The following is a 22,609-nucleotide window of genomic DNA, read 5'->3' on the forward strand; positions in this document are numbered from 1 at the left end:
AAAAATTCGCACATTTAGGGACCGTCTCTAAAGTTACATGCGATGTTGGTGTACACTTTTCTAACTTCAATAGCATTTGAGCAGAATGACTTACAGTTATAAAAACAACTGTTCATCTAGGGGTCAACTATAATGCACACCTTTTACATTTTTTATATTTATTAAAATCTACTGTAAATCATATGTAAAAAATGCTACTTTTTCACAACCGAATGGGCTCAAACGCAAATTTAAAGCGTAATAGCATTTGAGGAGAATGACTTACAGTCATAAAAACAACTGTTAGTCATTCTCCTCGAATGCTATTGAGCTTTAAATTATGGCATATTTTGCATTTGAGCCCATTCGGTATGAGCCCATTCATCAATACAATACAATACAAATAGCATTTTTTTTTTTACATATGATTTACAGTTTATTTCATAAATGTCAAAAATGTAAAAGGTGTGCATTATAGTTGACCCCTAGATGAACAGTTTACAGTTTGCAAGTAGTTTTATGTGATATACTCTAAAAATCGATAAAAACGTTTACCTGCAATATTTTCGGATTTTATGACATTGAAAGTAGGGAACGATTATCTTGATAGTCGAATTACTCTTATTTATTCGATTAATCGGATGGGGGGGGGTCACAAAATAATTATTTATTAAAAAGAGTAATTCAATTAATTACAAATATATTTAAAAAAAATAATGAAATTCATAAAATAATGATTTTATTAAAAATTAAATAATATAAAAAAAAGATTATTATTTAAAGAAATGTTAAACTGAATGCTTTTATTTGTAAACCCTGACATATAAAATAATAGCCATTTTTTACATTATTGTTATTTTATTTATTTTTGGAAGTGGAACAGTTTATTTGAAACTTTAGAAAATCTTTTTAAAAGTTTGCATATTTATGTTCTGTATCATATTTGGTCCATCAGGCTTTCATGGCTCAGATAGTCTGATACAGTGAGAATATGGAGGAAAAACAGCTCAGTTTTATTCAGAGACTCAAACTGAGCAAAAATATGCAATTTGGTGCAGATGCTGATATTTATATGATGGAATTCTGATGCTTTTAATGTAAATCAATGAGATCTGTATATCAGTATAGGGGATACTAACATAAAATTATAAATATTACTGGTTATTATAGGTTTTATTGATTAATTGAAAGACTACATATACTATTTGTAACTTTTTACATTTTTAGTATTGAATGAAATCACTTAAATACGTGCATTTGTGAATGTTTTGGCATCTTTAGGTCAAAAACAAGCCACTCATGGACCTGTTGAGGGGTAAAGTGCGTCTCGCTCAGCCATATGCTGGTGTTTTCTTGAAGAAAGATGACAAGTAAGTGATTATGCAAAAGTTGAACACCAAGAGAATTAGTTTGACAGACTGTATTGCGGTTCTGGTTGATTCTGGTGTGTGTGTTTGTCAGTAACGAGTCGGATGTGGTGGAGAGTCTGGATGCGGTTTATCACACCGGGACGTTTGTGCAGATCCACGAGATGCAGGACCTCGGAGACAAACTTCGGATGATTGTGATGGGACACAGAAGGTGATGCTCAAAATCTGTCACGTTACCTTTAAAGAAGGGAGTCACTGTTTTTATTAGTTAAATTAACTCATTAGCTATATTATTTTTTTGAATTACCCCCTGAGGAAGCTGAGACCTTTCAATAAATAATAATTGAAAGCAGTGGCAAAACTCGGCACTCGGTTGCTAGGGTGTTCTGAGTGGTTGCTAGGCAGTTGCTAAGGTGTTCTGGGTGGTTGCTAGGGTGTTCTGTGTGGTTGCTAGGCAGTTGCTAGGGTGTTGCTAAGGTGTTCTGGGTGGTTGCTAGGGTGTTAATGAGTTGTTGCTAGGGTGTTCTGGGTGGTTTGGGTGTTGCTAGGCGGTTGCTAGGGTGTTTGGGGTGGTTGCTATGGTGTTGCTAGCTGTTTGCTAGGATATCCTGGGTGGTTGCTTGGCAGTTGCTATGGTAACCTGGGTGGTTGCTAGGGTGATTCTAGGCGGTTGCTAGGGAGTTCTGGGTGGTTGCTAGGCGGTTGCTAGGGAATTCTGGGCGGTTGCCAGGATGTTCTGGGTGGTTACTAGCGTGTTGCTAGGTGGTTGGTGGTTGTCACAGATCGTTACTATGGAGTTTTATAGAGTTCTTAGCATGTTCTTAGCCTGATTTATCATTTAGCTAACTAATCACTATTAACATGTAGCTATTCACTGCTAGCATGTGTAGCATGCATGATGGAAGCCCTGTTTGCTAGTATGTGTCAAAAGAGCAAAACCCCCATATTTCTATGACACTTCTATCCAAAGATATTTATTTTATTTTATTTATTATTATTTATTTATTTTTTATTATTAAAAATGTGTGATATGTCACTAATTGAGAAGACGGCGTATTTCAGGAAAGTTCTCTGTCCTTTTTGTCCATTGTTTCCCAGAATCCACATCAATAAGCAGCTGGATGTGGAGCCGGAGGAGCCGGAGTCGCTGGAGGTGGAGGGCGAGCAGCCGAAAGCTCTGCGGCGGAAGCAGAAACGATCGCGCAAGGACTCGGCGTCGCTGCCGGAGGTGATGGAGGAGAAGGTGCGGGAGGCGGAGTTTGTGGTGGAGGCGCTTCCTCTGCCCGGCGTCCTCATGGTGGAGGTGGACAACGTGGTCCATGAGGAGTTCCAAGTCACAGAAGAGGTCAAGGTCAGTGTCCGCTTAGTATCGTTATAGTTTTCATTAGTATATTTTATTATTATATTTTCTGTTTTCATTTCATTTTAAAGTTTTAATGATTTTGTAGTGTGTTTTTGTCATTCTTATTAGGTTTTTAAATATGTCTATAGTTTTAATAGTTTTTATTTCGGTTTTAGTGTTAGTTATTTAGTACTTAACTATAAATGAAAATAAGAAGTGTTGCCTTTAGCAGCTACCTTAAGTTTAATTATTATTTTTAAATATAACTTTAAAATATCATTTTTTATTTCAGTTTTGGTTATTTTTGTACTTCAAACTTTTACAAAAACGAGAAATTTAGCAAGTAGCTGAAGTTTAACTTTTGAACTTTTGAAAGTTTTGAAAGTTGAACTTTTTATTTTAGTTTATTTCAGTCAACATTTATTTTATTTAAAATATGTCTATATGCTGCTTATTCATTTTTATTTCCACTTTAGTTGTTTTATTACCTAAAATAAGCAAAAATTAGAAATGTTGCCTTTTACAAATGTATAGTTTTTAACATTGAATTTTTATTTCGGTCAACATTTTTATTTTAAAATGTCCATATAGCTTTTATTTTTTGTATTTCATTTTTTTTATTTTTCATATTTGTCTTTATTTTTCCTTTTTTTAATTTTTGTTCTAGTAGCCTGATTTATCATTTAGCTAACTAATCACTATTAACATGTAGCTATTCACTGCTAGCATGTGTAGCATGCATGATGGAAGCCCTGTTTGCTAGTATGTGTCAAAAGAGCAAAACCCCCATATTTCTATGACACTTCTATCCAAAGATATCCCCTTTGATCGGTTTAAATGGAAGTCTATGGGGTGGTTGCTAGGGTGCTGTAAGTGGTTGCTAGGGTGTGGCTTTGAAGATTATAGGTCATTATTTATTGGTTACTTGAAAAGATAAGTCATATGAGTGTGAGATTCAAATTCACGAACATTCCGTCAATGTAAGTCTATGGGATTTTTTTTGCCCACTTTTTCGGCCGCTGTGCGAACATCGTAGGTCCGATGTTAGCATTATTTTACACATTCCTAGAATGTTTATCGCATGTTGCTAGCATGCTGATAGTATGGTTTAGAATGTTGCGAACATGATTTATCAAACGGTTAGCATATTGTTAACATGTTTTAAAACATAGCTAACATATTTTAGAACATTTTTAGCATGATTTAACATTGCTAGTGTATCACATTGTTGGCATGTTTTAGGATGTTACCATGATTTATTTCTAGTGTGTTTATCACATTTTAACACGCTGCTAGCTCATTGCAAACTTGTTTTAAAACATAGCTAGCATGTTTTAGCTTGTTAGGATGATTTAACATTGCTAGCATGTTTATCACATTTTAACATGCTGCTAGCATGTTGCTCACATGTTTTAAAACATAACTAACATGTTTTAACACACTGTTATGTTGCATGATCTAACATATTGTTAGCTTATGTTTATCACGTTTTAGCATGCTGCTAACATGTTTTAAAACAAAGCTAACATGTTTTAATACACTGTTATGTTTTAGCATGTTAGCATGATCTAACACATTGCTATCATGTTTATCACATGTTTTAGCATGCTGCTAGCATGTTGCTAACATGTTTTAACACACTTATGTTTTAGCATGTAAGCATGATCTAACACATTGCTATCATGTTTATCACATGATTTAGCACATTGCTAGCATGTTTTAGCATCTTGTTAGCATGGTTGACCATGTTGTTAGCATTGTCCTAGATTAGTTGCTAGGCTTTGTTAGTGATAATAAGGTGAAATAGAATAACAGTATGTTGGCTGTCATAATTACGTAATAAATAAATAATAACTAAATTAAATAATATATAACAATAAACAATTTACGCATTTATTTTGGGGAAAAATAAATGTTAATATATTTATTATTTTTATTTAATTTAACATGAATGGAAATTATATTTTTATATTTATTTAATTTACATTTTCATTTTTATAACAACTGGAGTTCCATCATGAACCTCTAGAGGGAAATTGAAAATGTAGTAATTTGTTAAATAAATATATATATAAGTTATTTTAGTACTTCAGCTTATACTAAACAAAATTGAAAAATGTTGCCTTTATCAACTAGCTGTTTAAGTTTTTATATATTTGACTTTATTTCAGTCAAAATTTTAAAATGGGTATAGTTTTTTTTTGTTTAATTTTAATTATTATTTAAAATGTATACTAAATGGCCAATGCTTACTTTATTTAAAAATGTCAATATAGGCTTTTAAAATTTTTATTTCAGTTTCATTTTTTAGTGCTTCAACTCAAACTAAACAAAAATCTTGCCTTTAGCATTTAGTTAAAGTTTATTTTATTTTATTTCAGTCAAAGCTTATTTTAAAACATTAAAAATGAGAAATGTTATCTAATTTTTTTTATTTTCACCTCTTCAGAATTAACTCATACACTCTATTGTTTCAAACCAGGCCCTGACTGCTGAGATCGTCAAGACTATCCGTGACATTATTGCTCTGAATCCACTGTACAGGTAATATAGACAAAGAAGGTGTTTAAACTGCAAGCTAAGGCGCTATTAGTGAACATGTTTGTCTGTCTGTTTGTTTGGTAGAGAGTCTGTGCTCCAGATGATGCAGGCGGGTCAGAGAGTGGTGGATAATCCCATTTACCTGAGCGACATGGGGGCGGTACTGACCGGCGCAGAATCGCACGAGCTACAGGACGTCCTGGAGGAAACAAACGTATGTTTATGACCTCCAAACGGGTTTCTCTGAACGTTTATGAGTATCTAACATGGAAACTGTGTTTGCAGATTCCCAAGCGACTGTACAAGGCCCTTTCTCTGCTGAAGAAAGAATACGAGCTGAGTAAACTACAGCAGCGTCTCGGCAGGGAGGTGAGGGAACAAATGAGTACAGTTCTTGACATGCTGTTGCTTATTCGTTTGGGTTTCCTTTCATATAACGCCGGCTCGTCTTGATGCTCAGGTTGAAGAGAAGATCAAGCAGACGCACAGGAAGTACCTCCTCCAGGAGCAGCTGAAGATCATTAAGAAGGAGCTCGGCCTGGAGAAAGAGGACAAAGACGCCATTGAGGAGAAGTTCAGGGAGAGGTTGAAGGATCGGACCGTACCTCAACACATCATGGATGTAATTAACGAGGAGCTGAACAAACTGGGACTGTTAGATAACCACTCCTCAGAGTTCAAGTAAGAGTTAGTCATTGTTATAAACTAATTAACCTATCTATAATAGATAGGCACATTCCAGGATCTGGCGTTCGCTAGGCCTGGTGTCAATAAAAGCTTTTATTTCAGTAACGAGGACGTTTTCAGTTCTGAAACTTTGAGGATATTCTTTTAGCACGATGATCTCTTATATATCAAAAGCTCAAGTAAAAGTTGATTTCTCAATTCATGAGCCCTTTAATGTCCATAAAAATGTTAAAGAAGCTGAAAACCCAGCCTAAGATGGTTGTACATGGGTTCTAGCTGGTCATTATCTGATCCAAACTGATCTAAAAGGTTGATCTGTTGGACTACAAGCTTGTGGACCTGGTTTTGACCGGGTAGACCACCTTAGTCCAGCAACAAAGTTGATAAAAAAGGTTAATAAAACCAGCTTAAGATGGTTGTGCATGGATTCTGTTTGGTCATTAGTTGCTCCAAGCTACTCTAGATGGTTTATCAGTTGGACTACAAGCTGGTAGATCTGGTTTCAACTTGATAGACCACCTTAGACCAGCAACAAGGTTGACAAAACCCAGGTAAAACCAGGTTAAGATGGGTTGTACATGGATTCTAGCTGGTCTTAAGCTGCACTAGATGGCTGATCAGTTAGACTACAAGCTGGTTGACCTAGTTTTGACCTGATAGACCAGCAACAAACCAGCCGCCATGTTCCACAAACTTGACCTCTTTAAGGTGGTATTTTATTAAATCAAACTTTGATTCTTCTTTTTTCCCTCTCAAAATCCCCAGCGTTACCCGTAACTACTTAGACTGGCTGACCTCCATGCCATGGGGCACCAACAGCGAGGAAAACCTGGAGTTGGCTCAAGCCAGAGAGGTGTTGGAAGAGGACCACTATGGAATGGAGGACGTCAAGAAACGCATTCTGGTAAAACACAAGCATGAGCCTTTATCCCCTGAGAATGGGAAAAATTTGCTTGCTTAATCCTCTTAACCCCAGTCATTGTTCATTCATGCAGGAGTTCATAGCCGTAAGCCAGCTAAGAGGCAGCACACAGGGAAAGATCTTGTGTTTCTATGGGCCTCCTGGAGTTGGAAAGACCAGTATCGCCCGCTCAATCGCCAGAGCCCTTAATCGCGAATACTTCCGCTTTAGCGTGGGAGGCATGACAGATGTGGCGGAAATTAAAGGCCACAGGTATGTGATAATGACCATTATGTGCTTATTTTCAAACTTTTAAGTATTCAGTAATGTACATTTTTTGTTTGCACATTGCAGGAGAACATATGTTGGTGCAATGCCAGGAAAAATCATCCAATGCCTAAAGAAAACTAAGACTGAAAACCCATTGGTCCTTATTGACGAGGTACGACATACAAATCGAATCTTAACCCTACCCTATACTAAAATTTTGGTTCTTAATTATGTTGAAACGACTGATACTGTATTAATCTTGTTGTGCAGGTCGACAAAATAGGTCGAGGTTACCAGGGTGACCCATCTTCGGCGCTACTTGAGCTTTTAGATCCAGAACAGAACGCTAACTTTCTTGACCACTACCTGGATGTGCCCGTTGACCTGTCTAAGGTATAAACTAGCAAAAATCTCTTATATATCAAAAGCTCAAGTAAAAGTTGATTTCTCAATTCATGAGCCCTTTAATGTCCATAAAAATGTTAAAGAAGCTGAAAACCCAGCCTAAGATGGTTGTACATGGGTTCTAGCTGGTCATTATCTGATCCAAACTGATCTAAAAGGTTGATCTGTTGGACTACAAGCTTGTGGACCTGGTTTTGACCGGGTAGACCACCTTAGTCCAGCAACAAAGTTGATAAAACCTTGTTAAAATCAGCTTAAGATGGTTGTACATGGATTCTAGCTGGTCATTAGCTGCTCTGAACTGCTCTAGAAGGTTCATCCATTGGACTAACCGCTTGTGGACCTGGTAGACCACCTTAGAACCACATAAAGGTTAATAAAACCAGCTTAAGATGGTTGTGCATGGATTCTGTTTGGTCATTAGTTGCTCCAAGCTACTCTAGATGGTTTATCAGTTGGACTACAAGCTGGTAGATCTGGTTTCAACTTGATAGACCACCTTAGACCAGCAACAAGGTTGACAAAACCCAGGTAAAACCAGGTTAAGATGGGTTGTACATGGATTCTAGCTGGTCTTAAGCTGCACTAGATGGCTGATCAGTTAGACTACAAGCTGGTTGACCTAGTTTTGACCTGATAGACCAGCAACAAACCAGCCGCCATGTTCCACAAACTTGACCTCTTTAAGGTGGTATTTTATTAAATCAAACTTTGATTCTTCTTTTTTCCCTCTCAAAATCCCCAGCGTTACCCGTAACTACTTAGACTGGCTGACCTCCATGCCATGGGGCACCAACAGCGAGGAAAACCTGGAGTTGGCTCAAGCCAGAGAGGTGTTGGAAGAGGACCACTATGGAATGGAGGACGTCAAGAAACGCATTCTGGTAAAACACAAGCATGAGCCTTTATCCCCTGAGAATGGGAAAAATTTGCTTGCTTAATCCTCTTAACCCCAGTCATTGTTCATTCATGCAGGAGTTCATAGCCGTAAGCCAGCTAAGAGGCAGCACACAGGGAAAGATCTTGTGTTTCTATGGGCCTCCTGGAGTTGGAAAGACCAGTATCGCCCGCTCAATCGCCAGAGCCCTTAATCGCGAATACTTCCGCTTTAGCGTGGGAGGCATGACAGATGTGGCGGAAATTAAAGGCCACAGGTATGTGATAATGACCATTATGTGCTTATTTTCAAACTTTTAAGTATTCAGTAATGTACATTTTTTGTTTGCACATTGCAGGAGAACATATGTTGGTGCAATGCCAGGAAAAATCATCCAATGCCTAAAGAAAACTAAGACTGAAAACCCATTGGTCCTTATTGACGAGGTACGACATACAAATCGAATCTTAACCCTACCCTATACTAAAATTTTGGTTCTTAATTATGTTGAAACGACTGATACTGTATTAATCTTGTTGTGCAGGTCGACAAAATAGGTCGAGGTTACCAGGGTGACCCATCTTCGGCGCTACTTGAGCTTTTAGATCCAGAACAGAACGCTAACTTTCTTGACCACTACCTGGATGTGCCCGTTGACCTGTCTAAGGTATAAACTAGCAAAAATCCACATTTGTTTGAAGGAGACTCTGGTTTCATTGTATCTTCATTGGTGTTTTCAGGTGCTTTTCATTTGTACAGCCAATGTTCTCGACACCATTCCCGAACCCTTAAGAGACCGAATGGAAATGATCAACATATCTGGTTACGTTGCTCAGGAGAAACTGGCCATTGCGGAGGTACGTTTACTTCGTGATCTCTTTACCTGAAACTCAGCAACATGTTTTTGAGTCAGGTTTAGAGTTTGGATCGGTTATAGTCGGTAAAACTCGAACCGGAAGGTTGCTGGTTCGAGACCAGTAGTTAGTGAGCCGTGAGCCTTGAGCAAGTCAATTAACTCGCTTAAGTTGCTTTAAGGCGATTGTCCATTTAAGTCGCTTCCAAAGTCTCACTGTTTCACTGCATGACTTGAAGTTGGCACAAGAGTTCGACTTTACTTAATCCTTTATAACCACCACAGAGATACTTGGTACCCCAATTGCGAACTCTATGCGGTTTGGATAAGGAGAAGGCGAAAATCACCCCCGATGCTCTGAGTGTCCTCATCAGACAGTACTGCCGGGAGAGCGGCGTCAGGAACCTTCAGAAGCAAGTCGAGAAGGTACAACTAACTTCTTACTCGTCTTTATGAGTGTTCTGCAAGTGTAGCTAAGTTTGGTACCTCTGCAGGTGTTCCGGAAAGTAGCGTTCCGGATTGTCAACGGCGAGGAAACGGAGGTCAACGTCACTCCGGAGAACCTTCAGGATTACGTCGGGAAGCCCATCTTCACTGTGGACCGAATGTATGACGTCACACCGCCGGGAGTTGTCATGGGACTGGCATGGACGGCAATGGGTAAGGGTTCAACCAAGAGCATTCAAGCCAAAAATTGGTACACTAGTTTCCGGTGAACTTTCTTAACGCTTAGTGGCACCAGGATTGGTGGGAACGCTCCTAAAGATGTTAAGTCCACAAAACCTCAAAGAAACGACTCTACTCTCCTCCACAGGTGGTTCAACGCTCTTCATCGAGACGTCTCTGAGGCGACCGAGAGAACCGCAAGGGAAAGATGGTTCCAAAGAGGGATCGCTGGAGCTCACGGGGCAGCTGGGAGACGTGATGAAAGAAAGCGCCAAGATTGCGTTCACATTTGCCCGCTCGTTCCTCATGAAGGAACAACCTGACAACGATTTCCTTGTGGGCTCCCACATACACCTCCATGTGCCTGAGGTGAAGATTGCAGTTGTCCAGAGTTTTGTCCAGTCCTGCTCATGGAGGGCCACCTTCTTGCAGAGTTTGGCTCAAACACACCTACCTAGAAGTTTCTACTAATCCTGAAGTCTTTAATAGCCTTGTTCATGTGTGTTGAAAGAACGTGGGCCTCAAGGAGCACGATTGGACAAAAACGATTGGAATAGAGAGTTCAAATAGGTGTTAAATAGCCATGCCTGAGATGAAGATTACACTTGTCCAGAGTTATCCAACTCTGCTCCTGGAGGGCCACTTTTCGGCAGAGTTTGGCTCCTAGTATTCCTGGCAGACGCTTCTAGTATTCCTGAGTAAGACTTGTTCAGGTGTGTTGAATTAGGAAAGTGGCCCTCCAGGAGTGCGGTTGGACAACCCTGCAGTATGAGGTTAAAGTAGATGTTAAAGGGATAGTTCACCCAAAAACGAAAATTACCCCATGATTTACTCACCCTCAAGCCATCCTAGGTGTATGTGATTTTCTTCTTTCAATCGGAGATATATTAAAAAGTGTCCTGGCTCTTCCGAGCTGTTTAATGGCAGTGAATGGGTGTTGAGATTTTGAAGCCCAAAAAAACTGCATCCATCCATCCATCATAAAAAGTGCCTCACATTGCTCCGGGGGGTTGATAAAGGCCTTCTGAAGTGAATCATTTGTGTAAGAAAAATATCCATATTTTAAACTTTATAAACCATAATCTCTAGTTTCTGCTAACCTGTCGTATAGGGTTGTAACGATATTCAAACCAATCCGAAAAAAACTGCGATACACCACCCACGGTTCGTACTTTATTGGCCGGATTGCTTTGAATATCGTTACAACCCTATACGACAGAAGCTAGAGATTACGGTTTATAAAGTTATAAATATGGATATTTTTCTTACACAAATGATTCACTTCAGAAGGCCTTTATCAACCCCCCGGAGCAATGTGAGGCACTTTTTATGATGGATGGATGCACTTTTTTGGGCTTCAAAATCTCAACACCCATTCACTGCCATTATACAGCTTGGAAGAGCCAGGACACTTTTTAATATAACTCCAATTGTATTTGTCTGAAAGAATAAAATCATATGCATCTAGGATGGCTTGAGGGTGAGTTAATCATGGGGTAATTTTCATTTTTGGGTGAACTATCCCTTTAAACAGCTGTTTGTTTCTTGAAACATCTAAAGTTGGGACAACAGCGACTGCCAATTGTTCCAGAGTTGTCCATTCTGGGCCACCTTCTCTACAGAGTTTGGCTTCTACCTGCCTGGAAGTTTCTAGTAATCCTGAAGACGTTAATTGGCTTGTTCAGGTGTGTTAAAGGAAGGTGTCCCTCCAGGAGTGCAAGGTCGAAGCTTCAAGTAGGTGTTAAAAAGCAGTTCGTTTCTTGTAATAACTAAAGCTGGGAATCTGTTCAGGGTGCAACTCCCAAAGACGGGCCGAGTGCCGGATGCACTATTGTGACTGCTTTGCTGTCCTTGGCCACCAACATACCAGCGCGTCAGAACGTGGCCATGACGGGAGAAGTGTCCCTGACCGGGAAGATCCTGCCTGTTGGAGGAATCAAGGAGAAGACCATTGCTGTAAGCTAGCAGAGACTAAGACCACACTGTGTTTCCAAACAAACATTTTACTGCAGGTTTATACAATATGATTGTTTCATTGGGCTTATAATTTTGCCCCACAAAGTTTCAACTAGTATCTATTGAGTTTTTCTTTAAATCTATATGAATTAAATGTATATTTGTACAGTAAATAGTCTAAGAATGTATGTGAATGACATTGTGTTTATAAATATAAGTGTCCCTGCAGCACAAAAGCAGTCTTAAGTCGCTGGGGTATATTTGTAGCAATAGCCAACAATACATTGTATGGGTCAAAATTATCCAGCCAAATATTGTCCTATCCTAACAAACCATACATCAATGGAAGCTTACTTATTCAGCTTTCAGCTGATGTATACATCTCAATTTCAAAAAATTTACCCTTATGACTGGTTTTGTGCTCCAGGGTCACATATGCATGTTTCATATATTTGCTAATATGTTTTAATTCTTCCGGTAGGCGAAGAGATCTGGCGTAACCTGCATCATCATGCCTGCAGAAAACAGAAAGGACTTCTCAGACCTGGCAGAGTACATCACCGAAGGGCTGGAAGTGCATTTCGTGGAAAACTACAGCGAGATCTACAAAATCGTGTTCTCTGGACAATAATGCGGAGTGCTGTTTTATCTTTCGGTACGCTGCGCTTCTGAATCCTCCGTGTCAGGAAATCACGAGCACACAGAACCAGGCTAATCAATCCTTTCTGTCGTTAGTTTTTATCCCACAGAAGTAGCACGTAAATGCTGCGCCGTGGCCTCTTGATTTGTGGGACACGAGTCTGAGCGACGTCGTCAAGATTCCTGAAACGTTTGAGACTCTGGGATCCCGAAAGCCTCTAGTAAAGATTTTATATTCACATCCAATTTTATCCCGAGTGTCATATTTGTAAATAACTGCCTTAATTGTACTCTCTCAAATCATTTACATTATATATATATATTATGGAACAGCTTGTGTGGATGTTCACTCAGTAGAAAGCTACTTCATGGCTGTTTTTATCATTTTTGTATGCTTGCTTTCATCTAGGAGTGGTTTAAGGGTGAGTAGATATCCAGGGATGTCAGAATACACGGGATACGCTTATTTAAACACATGTGTAAAACATATCAGAGCTGGGTAGATTACTTACAAATTGTAATCTATTATTGATTCCCAATTGCATGACAAAAAACGTAGTTAGTCACGTAATCCATTACATTACACATTTTAGGTAATATAATCAGACTGCTTTTTGATTATTTTATTATTATTATAGAGTTATCAAATCAGATATACGTTTCAAACATCAACTATAAGACTATAGAGTGCAAACATTTAATCTGAATTCAGTTTATTACTATTATTTAAGTTAGATATATAGGTCTATATACAATTCAACTATAGTGAAGTTCAGATGTATCTTATGCCAAATATGAAATGCGTGCATTTAACGTAGAATATCAAGTATTTTACATATTCTGCAAAAATCAGGTGACAGCTGATAAATTCATGCATTTCAATTTTACCCGTTACCTTATTTCCATGCCTAATGTATTGTACATTATTCTGTACATGCAACTAACTTGTTTTATAACTATTTATATACACATTTTCTGCATGCATAAAATAACCAGATCACCAACTATGTATTATATATCCCACAATGCACTGCACTTTACCTGAAACACAAGTGCTATCAACTACAATTATCATCTTTTTGACTCATTTGATTGAAATGCATAAGGTTTCTACACAAAAAAATTGTGTAATGAAAATTCGATATGCGATAATGTTGAAAACAACCATTTCAAACATTATTTAATTCCAGTTTCATCAGTATGCTTGGCTTAAACACACGTCCTGATCCATGGCTTTGACCACAGCGTTTTTGCAAGTATGAGTAACTCCAGTCCACCAGTGACTGACGCATTTCAGTGAAGCACAGGAGACGCAAGCTTGTTTTTACACACTAATTTATTCATCATAATACAGGCTACTCCTTCTTGGCAGCAGCTTTCCTCATCGCGGCCAGAATGTTGCTGAGCTCTTCCCTCTTTCTCTTGGCGCGGATGTGAGTTCCCACCTGCACACACACACACACACACATTACACAATGAAAAAACAACAACCAGATCATGAGGATATTGTGCTGGTGCTACAACAGCAGCTTGATGTGCTAAATATAAATATAACTTAGTGGCTGCTTCATGTAAACATAAGGTCAGATGCTGCATCATTCTAGTTATCCAAATTGGTTAAGTGGAATAAAACTTCTACAACTGAAAAAAAATTATATATATATATATATATATATATATACACACATACATACACACTACATACACATTATATATATATATATATACAAACTAGTTTAACTTACTAAAATAACAAAAACTGAAATAAGAAAAAATGAATGAAAACTATACGAACACATTAAAAAACCCAATAAAAACTACACAAAATTACTCAAACTTAAAAATAAAAATCTAATTCAAAAACAAAAAATCTAAATCTTAAAAAGATATCATGCAATAATTAAATGAAATCTAACTCAAATTAAAAATTTTATTTAATTAAATTATATATACATATATAATATTATATACTAATTTCAGTTATTAAAAAAAATAATAAATTGCAAAATTGGATTTCTCGTTCCAACAATACCATCTTTTTTTCAGATTTTGTACAAATTGTTTAAAACATTTTAAAATTGTTTCAAATGTTTTTAGCATTATGTGCCTAACCAACTAACCAATAAATAACAAACATTTTTAAAAAAGTAAATTTTTTGTGATCCTGCACAATTTGTGTTGTGACTAAAGCGTTCTGACTTTGCTTACACAAGGTATGATGGGAAGAAATTAGCTTTTTTCTTTTCTTTTTAGGGACATTTCCTCCCACTTTATTACACTTGTGGTGTAACAAAATTGCTTATAAATGTCTTGTGCTATATTATTGGATTCAATCTTTTTGTTTGTGTTCTTCCAGTTAGGACGGGTTTTGTATGTCTTTTTGGAGCTGCCTGAACGCAGACCTCATTGATGAGTGGAAAAAAGAAGAAGCTTTATTTGTGGATCATTTAGGAAATACTCCCTCAAAAACTGAGGAGCATAAGCTCAGATCATTGAGGCTTACGATCAATCAGATCCTAAAAGAAATACAAAACCTGTGCTAATTGGAAGAAAACCAGTTGACCAAGTGATTTCTCAGAGGTGGGTCATCTTTGTCTGGGAACACCAACTGAGATAAACTTGAAAAATTCAACACACCCTTTTCTTGATGAACTTGAGGGCACGTTTGTCCTTGGACACCTTCAGCAGCTCCATAGCGCGCCTCTCGTAGGGCGCGAAACCGCACACCTCGCGGATCATGTCGCGCACGAACTTGGTGTGTTTGGTCAGATGCTGAAACGCAAGAACAAGGTCACGTTAAACGCGATTATACTGGTATAATATTGTGCATATGGCAGTGCATGACGGGAGAAATCCCACGGTTTCTGCAGGTTTTACGACGGCAAACTTAAGATATAAGAGCAAACCGAAAGGAACACAATATGTCAATATGCTCTTGTATTAGCAGGACTAGTTCACTTCCAGAATAAAAACGTCCTGGTAATTTATTCTCCTCCATGTCATCCGAGATGTTCACGTCTTTCTGTCTTCAGTCGCAAAGAAATGAAGGTTTTTGAGGAAAACATTCCAGGATTTTTCTCCATATAATGGACTTCAATGGAGATCATTGGGTTGAAGGTCCAAATTGCATTTTAAATGCAGCTTCAAAGAGCTGGTTTCACTAGATAAGACTCTTATTCCTCGGCTGGGATCCTGTCAAGCTCTTTGAAGCTGCACTGAAAATGTGATTTGGTCCTTCAACCCAATGATCTCCATTGAAGTCCATTATATGGAGAAAAATCCTGGAATGTTTTCCTCAAAAACCTTCATTGCGACTGAAGACAGAAAGACGTGAACATCTCTAATTACCTGGGCTGCGTTTTCCAAAAGCTTCGCAAGCCTAAGTTGTTTGTAAAAACGATTGTACGACTGATCTTAATACAGGGTTTCTGCAGACATGAACAAGTTAAATTTAAGACTTTTTAAGACCTTTTTAATACCACCTTATATGAAATTTAAGACCTAAACCTGTAATGGAAATACACATTTTATTACATACATATATGTAATATTTAATGTGTATAAATTAAAAAGAAAACAAAATATCAATGCTGTAATAAATGGTATTTATTACTATGATATACAGTGAACTTTTCATGTCAGCAGACAATATTCCATACAAAATATCTTCGCAAAATAACTGCATCACTGAGATTTTTGGTGGAGTAAACATTCTGCAGCAATATTTTCATCAATGTTCTATCAGCTTTTACATACTTAAATCTGCATATTTACCTTTACAAAGGCCTATTTTTAACCTTTTTAGATGTATGCATCATCTTACATGTCAAATTATTACAATTTATCAATAAATTCAACATACACTATAGGGCTGCTACCAGTCAGATTAAATAATTTACACTGCAAATAACAATAATTACAACTGCAATAAATAATGTTATGAGATTAATGTTTTAAATGCATTTATGAATATACAAATAAGAAATGTTGAGGGGAAAAATGCATACTTCTCAACTAAACGACCAGTAAGTGACGGTAAGACACTTAATAAGTGAGTCATTCATTCAACTGACTGAGTGTGTTATCATGCTGCTATCTTAAGGACATTCGTGGACAGCTGACTCCTAAAGTTTTTGATATTCTTCATATTCTGTGTGGTGGTCAGATAAGTTTAAATAGATTTTTACCTTTTATGGGCATTTTACCTTAATAAAGCCATTTTTCTATAAGTGTGCATTATCCAAAATCATCGTAGATCTACGAGTGCTCTGGAGTAATCGTAAGAAGACAGATTTATGCGGTCACCTGCAGGACAATCGGCAGCACCTTTAACTTTATCCAAGTGCAATGTGATTATAATATTAAGTTTTGATTGTACTTTATTGTACACTTTATTACTCGAAATGAATTTATAAATGAAATAATTAAAAAGGGCAGAAAAAATTGAAATACACATCAAAATTGAATGACTGCACACAAAAAAAATGAATAAAAGTAGTAATGTAGGAAATATACTTCAAAGACTTGCGGGAAAAAATCTGTCAGTGACTTACTGACGTGCACGAAAACCAATGTATTGGACCCGGAAATAACGTCTCTATATAGATATTATATATTTTTGTATAAAGTATATTATGTAAAGTATAATATTATACGTATAAATGTAATATAATATAATAGTTATTATATCCGAGTTGTCTGGAACACAGCATTAGGTTAACATTTCAATAAACGAGCGTTTACTACAATTACGAGCCATAATATAAGGTGACATTTCAGCACTTGACAAACGGATAGCGACTCCTAAGTAGCGCGCTAAAAGCTACGTGCGATTGCGTTAAGTGCATTTTTGGGAAACGCGCGTGAAACAATAACGAACGATCGTAAAATGACTCGTAGAAAACGCTCTTAAGCGCTAAGATCAACCGTTATCAGGAAACGCAGCCCAGGACGTTTTTATTCTGAAAGTGAACTAATCCTTTAAATTTGGAAAACCTTAATTAATTTTACAAAAAAACCTAAGAACGCAAACATTTTTTACATTTTACGTTCTTCCTCATCGTCTCATTTTCCAGTGCAAATGTCTAAAGATGCATTTATTTGAAGCAAAATCAAAGTAAAATTCATTAAAATGGACTAAATTAAGAACAAATATCTGCCAATGGGAACGAGTCCTCATACACAGATACTTGCTCTTGTTTAAAGCATAAACTCACTTCATTCTGCGACTTAGTTTGTACCTTTAATTATTGTTTTGTTAATCAAGACATAAACACTGTGAAAGATAATCATTTTTTTGCAGTGTATGCAACATGAATATGACTTTAAGACGCTCCGCTCTGATTTCAGAAAGCTTGAATTCACCGAAACTAGTTCGATAGTCAAACCAATCTTTAAAATGAGTGTCAGATGTGGACTCACTCCTCTTCTGCGGCTCTGCTTGGGCTTGGTAACGTTTTTGGTCACTGGATAGCCTTTATTAAGGCCAACTGCCATAGGATACCTGATGGCCATGTCTGAGGAGAGAGAAAAACCGCATTTTAATACAAAATTATAGACAGTTACTGTATGAAAACACTGTTATGTGTGCTGAGGCGGCTACAGAACAGCTTAAAGTCATTATATAGCAATATTCCATAATAAGGGCGAATAATTTCACGTTTTGGGTTTTAGATTATATATATTATGACGGTTGAGAATCGCAACTACTCGGAGTGAAAGGCTGAAAAACGAACAAACATCGCGCTCCAAGTTCACAATAACGGTCGGAAATCACTTGGTATAGTTTATATTTACTAAAGCAAGAGATTTTGTGATGATTTGAGACGCGATGGATTAGATATCAACGTGATTTTATCACTCGCGATTCTCCGGCGATTCTTACCTGCGTTTTGCTAATGGCGTCCAAACCGGAAGGACCGCTGCGAGGCGGAAGCTGATCACTCACACGCGACAACAAGAAAAGAGTTCGCGGGAAAAATAAGTGGCGCCGCCTAGAAGAGAATCAAAGATCTTTCGGAGCTTCGTTTTTACAAAAACAACATCTAGACCGGTGTGTTGAGAGATTATTATTTTTAATGCATGTGTTTTTCTCCCCTAATAATAATAGAACCATTCGATAGAGTAAAATCAATATGACAATCAAATCACATTTTATTTTCATTCTGCATTCTTTCTCGAACTAAAAAAAGAATTAATAATAATAATAAAAAAGAATATGGCACATGTTTGGAAATTAATGCTTATTTTTTATATGAATTATAAATTTTTTATATTTATATTATTTTGTTGGATGTTATTTAAAAAAGCTTTTATTAGATTTTTAAACGCATTTAAGTGCCTTATAAAGTCTATTTCCTTGGTTGTTTTGTAGTATTGGTGTAGTATTTTTTATTTTAGTTTCAAATTGCACTGAAATTTAAAAATTAATGCGTGAATTATGAGCCACAAACAAAAGTAAAAAATATGGACAAAACACAAAAACCTACTATGAAAAATCACAACAGAAAAAAAGAAAAAAGCATAGAATAAATATAGTATAATATAATATAATAAAATCTTTTCCACCTCGTTGTAAATATGGATAAAACTCAAAAACGAAATATGAAAAAACACAAAAGAAAAAAAAAAAGAAATGCGCTAAGGCTCTTCGAAAATCTAAACAATAATAATATAATATAATATAAAAATAATGACAGTAATGACACTAAAACAAATTTCCACCTCGTTGTTTGAGGCTTTTGGAGTTTCGGACTACAACTCCCATGACCACTTCGGCTGAATTTTGGCGCGGTTTTACGTTAGCGGCGGCCATTTTCTTTTCATACCTCTGTTTCAGAGACAGCCAACCAGCACTCGGACTACAAAACACGGATTCATTCAAAAAACTCCGCAAACAAAAACTTCCAAACACACCGGAAAACCGTTCCAAGTTCCAAGCGGAGGCCGCTGCGTACACCGGGCCGAAGTGGAACACGGAGGAGTGTTTATTTGAGCTGAAGTGGGTCTGTAGCGTGAAGCGATATGGCGACCGCAACCCCGAGCCGCGAGTCGAGCCGAGCGACGGCCGCCCAAACGCCGCTGAGCCCCGCGCGGATCTCGCGCCTGCAGGAGAAAGAGGACCTGCGGGCGCTCAACGACCGCCTGGCCGTCTACATCGACCGCGTGCGGTCTCTGGAGCTCGAGAACGACCGGCTGCTCGTCAAAGTGTCCGAGAAGGAGGAAGTCACGACTAGAGAGGTGCAGAGCCTTCTTCTTCTTCTTCATGTTTTATGGCGGGTGAAGGTGCAGAGCCGTTCCTTTGTGCTGCTTTTACGGTCGATAAATCTGCCTGTTCAGGCGCAGAGTTGTTCCAAAGCGTTAAAGTGCCACATTTTCCTTTTATTCGGTGTTAATTCGGATTTCTAGCTGACATTGCGTGTAGATTCAGTGCTTTTAGTGTGCGTTAAATCTATAAAACTTTACCAGTGTGTTGAGTGATGGCACAACATTTGAAAAACCGCGCTAGGAAGTTATGCATTTGGACACAATCAAGCCTGTGCATTGAAAACCGTATTTTGCATATACAAATCCATGCACATAAATGCATTGTATGTGAGCTCTATAAAATGCACGCAGGGAGTGGGGCCAGTAAACTGTGTCCATATGCCTCTAATTTGTGCGTTTTATTTTTATTTATGCATGAGCTGATCTCTTAGTTATGTATGTATGTGTTCAAATGCATGTAAAAGCACGTTAAAAGTGTGCGTTTAGCGTGATTCCTGGACTTTTGAGTGTTGTCCTGGTGTCTTTGGGCGTTTTCCTCAAAGTTTGGGAGTGGCCAAATGCACTTTTCAAAATTTGAATCTGATCTCCATCTGCTGCCTTTGTTTTGAATGGGGACCACATCAAATTTCCCCCCATTATATATCAGAAATACAAAAAAAAAAAGTTTGAATGCAGTTTAAAGGGATAGTTCACCCAAAAATGAAAATGTGATGTTTATATGCTTACCCCCAGGGCATCCAAGATGATCACATTTTCATTTTTGGGTGAACTATCCCTTTAACGTCTCGCATCGTCGTTTAAAAGCATTCTGACATGCACATGTTAAGTCATTTCCACTCAAACTGAGTTTATTTACAAGTAATGTCTGATAGTAGTTGCTTAAGGTTTTCATTTGAGACTTGTAGGGTCCTTAAATCATCAAGTAGCTTGTTATAATGTGTTTGAATCAGTGTTTGTAGCATCATTGATGCAGTTTTCGTTAATATTTCGAATTAGATTTAATTCAGACTTTTTTTCTCAGAATTGCACGTTTATTTCTTGTAATTCTGTGTTTACATCTCTGATAGTCAGAATTGAATGAAATTCTGAATTATTAATTTTTTATAGTATGTTTCCAAATATTATTGGCAATACAATCCTTAAAATAATATATAAAAAAAGCTTTTATTAGGTTTATTTAGATTTTTTAAATGTCTTTCAGTGCCTTATCAAGTCTATTTTTCCTTGGTTGTTTTTGTAGTACTGGTGTAGTATTTTTTTATTTATTAGGCCTATTCGTGTTAGGAAAAAAAACATTATTTGTGAAATGTAAAAAAATCAATGTGTGAATTATGAACCACAAACAAAAATAAAAATATGGACAAAACACAAAACCTAATATGAAAAATCACAACAAAAAAAGAAGAAAGCCTATAGTAAATATAATAATAATAATTAATAATAATAATTTATGCATTTAGCAGACGCTTTTATCCAAAGCGACTTAAAGTTCATTCAGGCTATACACATTTTTTACCAGTATGTAATATAAATAAATATAATAATAATAATATAAATATAATATAATAGGCTATATAATATAAAAAATCTTTTCCACCTTGTTGTTTGTGAATTATAAGCCACACACAAATGTAAAAATATGGCGAACTCAAACGAAATATGAAAAAACACAAAAAGTAAGTGTGCTAAGGCTCTTCGAAAATATAAACAATAATAATAAATTAACAATTATTGTTGTTTTTTTTGCCATGGAAATGAGCTTCCATATATTTTTTGTTATTGTTCTGTTTTCACTTTCATTTAAAGTTTTTGTAATTTGTCGTGAGTTTTTGTCATTTTTAGGCCCAATCCCAATTCTGTTTTATACCCCTTCCCCTTCCCCTTCCCCTTCCCCTACCCCTCCGCCTACCCCTTCCCCTTGTCCCTTGAAACAGAGTTGAAGGGCTGTCTGGCCCTACCCCTACCCCTCCAACCAAAAGAGATTCGAGACACCCCTACCCCTTCACGTGAACGCGCGAAACGGAGGGGTAGGGCAAAGGGGTAGAATTGGGATTGGGCCTTAATGTTTATATTGTATTTATTAATATTTATTCATTTTAGTTTTAGTATTTCAACTTAAACTAAATTAAAATTATAGTATAGTATTTAAAAAAAAAATTTTTTACTTGTTTTAGTGTATTTTGTTTTATTGAAGTACTTCAACTTAATTTAAATAAAAATAAATAAAATAAGCATATTTCTTACTTTTATAAAATAAACTTAAAATAAGTTTTTAATAACTTTTTAAAAACTTTATTTCAGTTAATGTTTATTTTCTTTCAAATAACGAAAGTGTGTTTTTTTTCTGCTTTTATTTAACGATAATACCTCTGGTTTGAGGGTCGACGGTGTGTCGATCTCTGACTGATGGCGTGTTTTTCGGTCAGGTGTCTGGGATTAAGTCTCTTTACGAGGCCGAGCTCGCGGACACCAGGCGTGTGCTTGACGAAACGGCACGTGAAAGAGCCAAACTTCAGATCAATCTGGGAAAAGCCAACTCTGAGCTCGAGGAGGTCACCCGCAAGTGAGTATTACTCAAAAACACACTTGTGATGTGAAAAGACCAGGTGAGTCCTTATTCCACTTTTATAAAAACTGATAGTTCCGGTCCTTGATTCTGATTGGCTGAGCCGCGTTTGAAGCTGTTGTAAATTACTCTACAAACATACACCTTTGTTTACATTTGTGTGTTGCTCGGCAACCACTTTGTTGGAACCACAACTGTTTCTGAGGAACTACATTGTTTGGTGGAAGAATACTGTTTTTATTAATATCATTACACTTTATTTGCTCTGTTTTATTCTGTGAAACCTTACTA

At 37.1% G+C, this 22,609-nt stretch overlaps 3 protein-coding genes across 3 annotated transcripts in view; 2 read left to right on the forward strand and 1 right to left on the reverse strand.

The window, feature by feature from the left end:
- Positions 1–12,816, forward strand: part of lonp1 (lon peptidase 1, mitochondrial) — a 14,257-nt gene extending 1,441 nt beyond the window's left edge. The window contains exons 2-18 of the mRNA XM_016558446.1: positions 1,261–1,349; positions 1,441–1,560; positions 2,448–2,700; positions 5,174–5,235; positions 5,317–5,446; positions 5,518–5,601; positions 5,693–5,913; positions 6,685–6,823; positions 6,915–7,093; positions 7,175–7,262; positions 7,361–7,483; positions 9,113–9,229; positions 9,511–9,651; positions 9,720–9,885; positions 10,040–10,260; positions 11,683–11,847; positions 12,329–12,816. Of these exons, the coding sequence (XP_016413932.1) occupies positions 1,261–1,349; positions 1,441–1,560; positions 2,448–2,700; positions 5,174–5,235; positions 5,317–5,446; positions 5,518–5,601; positions 5,693–5,913; positions 6,685–6,823; positions 6,915–7,093; positions 7,175–7,262; positions 7,361–7,483; positions 9,113–9,229; positions 9,511–9,651; positions 9,720–9,885; positions 10,040–10,260; positions 11,683–11,847; positions 12,329–12,478 (2,448 nt within the window). The 3' untranslated portion in view covers positions 12,479–12,816. The remainder of the gene's footprint in view (positions 1–1,260; positions 1,350–1,440; positions 1,561–2,447; positions 2,701–5,173; positions 5,236–5,316; positions 5,447–5,517; positions 5,602–5,692; positions 5,914–6,684; positions 6,824–6,914; positions 7,094–7,174; positions 7,263–7,360; positions 7,484–9,112; positions 9,230–9,510; positions 9,652–9,719; positions 9,886–10,039; positions 10,261–11,682; positions 11,848–12,328) is intronic.
- Positions 12,817–13,804: 988 nt separating this feature from the next.
- LOC107744644 (60S ribosomal protein L36) lies at positions 13,805–18,471 on the reverse strand. Its single transcript, XM_016558448.1, has 4 exons — positions 18,371–18,471; positions 17,908–18,002; positions 15,124–15,258; positions 13,805–13,931 (listed from the first exon to the last, which is right to left on the reverse strand). The coding sequence occupies exons 2-4, from the start codon at positions 17,998–18,000 to the stop codon at positions 13,842–13,844; spliced, it is 318 nt and encodes a 105-aa protein (XP_016413934.1). The 5' UTR covers positions 18,001–18,002; positions 18,371–18,471; the 3' UTR covers positions 13,805–13,841.
- Positions 18,472–19,314: 843 nt separating this feature from the next.
- LOC107744643 (lamin-B2-like) overlaps positions 19,315–22,609 on the forward strand; it is a 21,671-nt gene continuing 18,376 nt past the window's right edge. The window contains exons 1-2 of the mRNA XM_016558447.1: positions 19,315–19,725; positions 22,179–22,315. Of these exons, the coding sequence (XP_016413933.1) occupies positions 19,510–19,725; positions 22,179–22,315 (353 nt within the window). The 5' untranslated portion in view covers positions 19,315–19,509. The remainder of the gene's footprint in view (positions 19,726–22,178; positions 22,316–22,609) is intronic.

This window comes from Sinocyclocheilus rhinocerous, unplaced genomic scaffold, assembly GCF_001515625.1.
Source record: "Sinocyclocheilus rhinocerous isolate Xijiao unplaced genomic scaffold, SAMN03320098_v1.1 scaffold47, whole genome shotgun sequence".
Lineage (NCBI taxonomy): Eukaryota > Metazoa > Chordata > Actinopteri > Cypriniformes > Cyprinidae > Sinocyclocheilus > Sinocyclocheilus rhinocerous.

Coding starts and splice junctions, on each gene's coding strand:
- LOC107744644 (XM_016558448.1), bottom strand. CDS start 18,000: ATGGCCATCAGGTATCCTATGGCAGTTGGCCTTAATAAAGGCTATCCA. Junction 15,259..17,907: donor AGCAGAGCCGCAGAAGAGGA/GTGAGTCCACAT, acceptor CTTGCGTTTCAG/CATCTGACCAAACACACCAA. Junction 13,932..15,123: donor TCAAGTTCATCAAGAAAAGG/GTGTGTTGAATT, acceptor GTGTGTGTGCAG/GTGGGAACTCACATCCGCGC.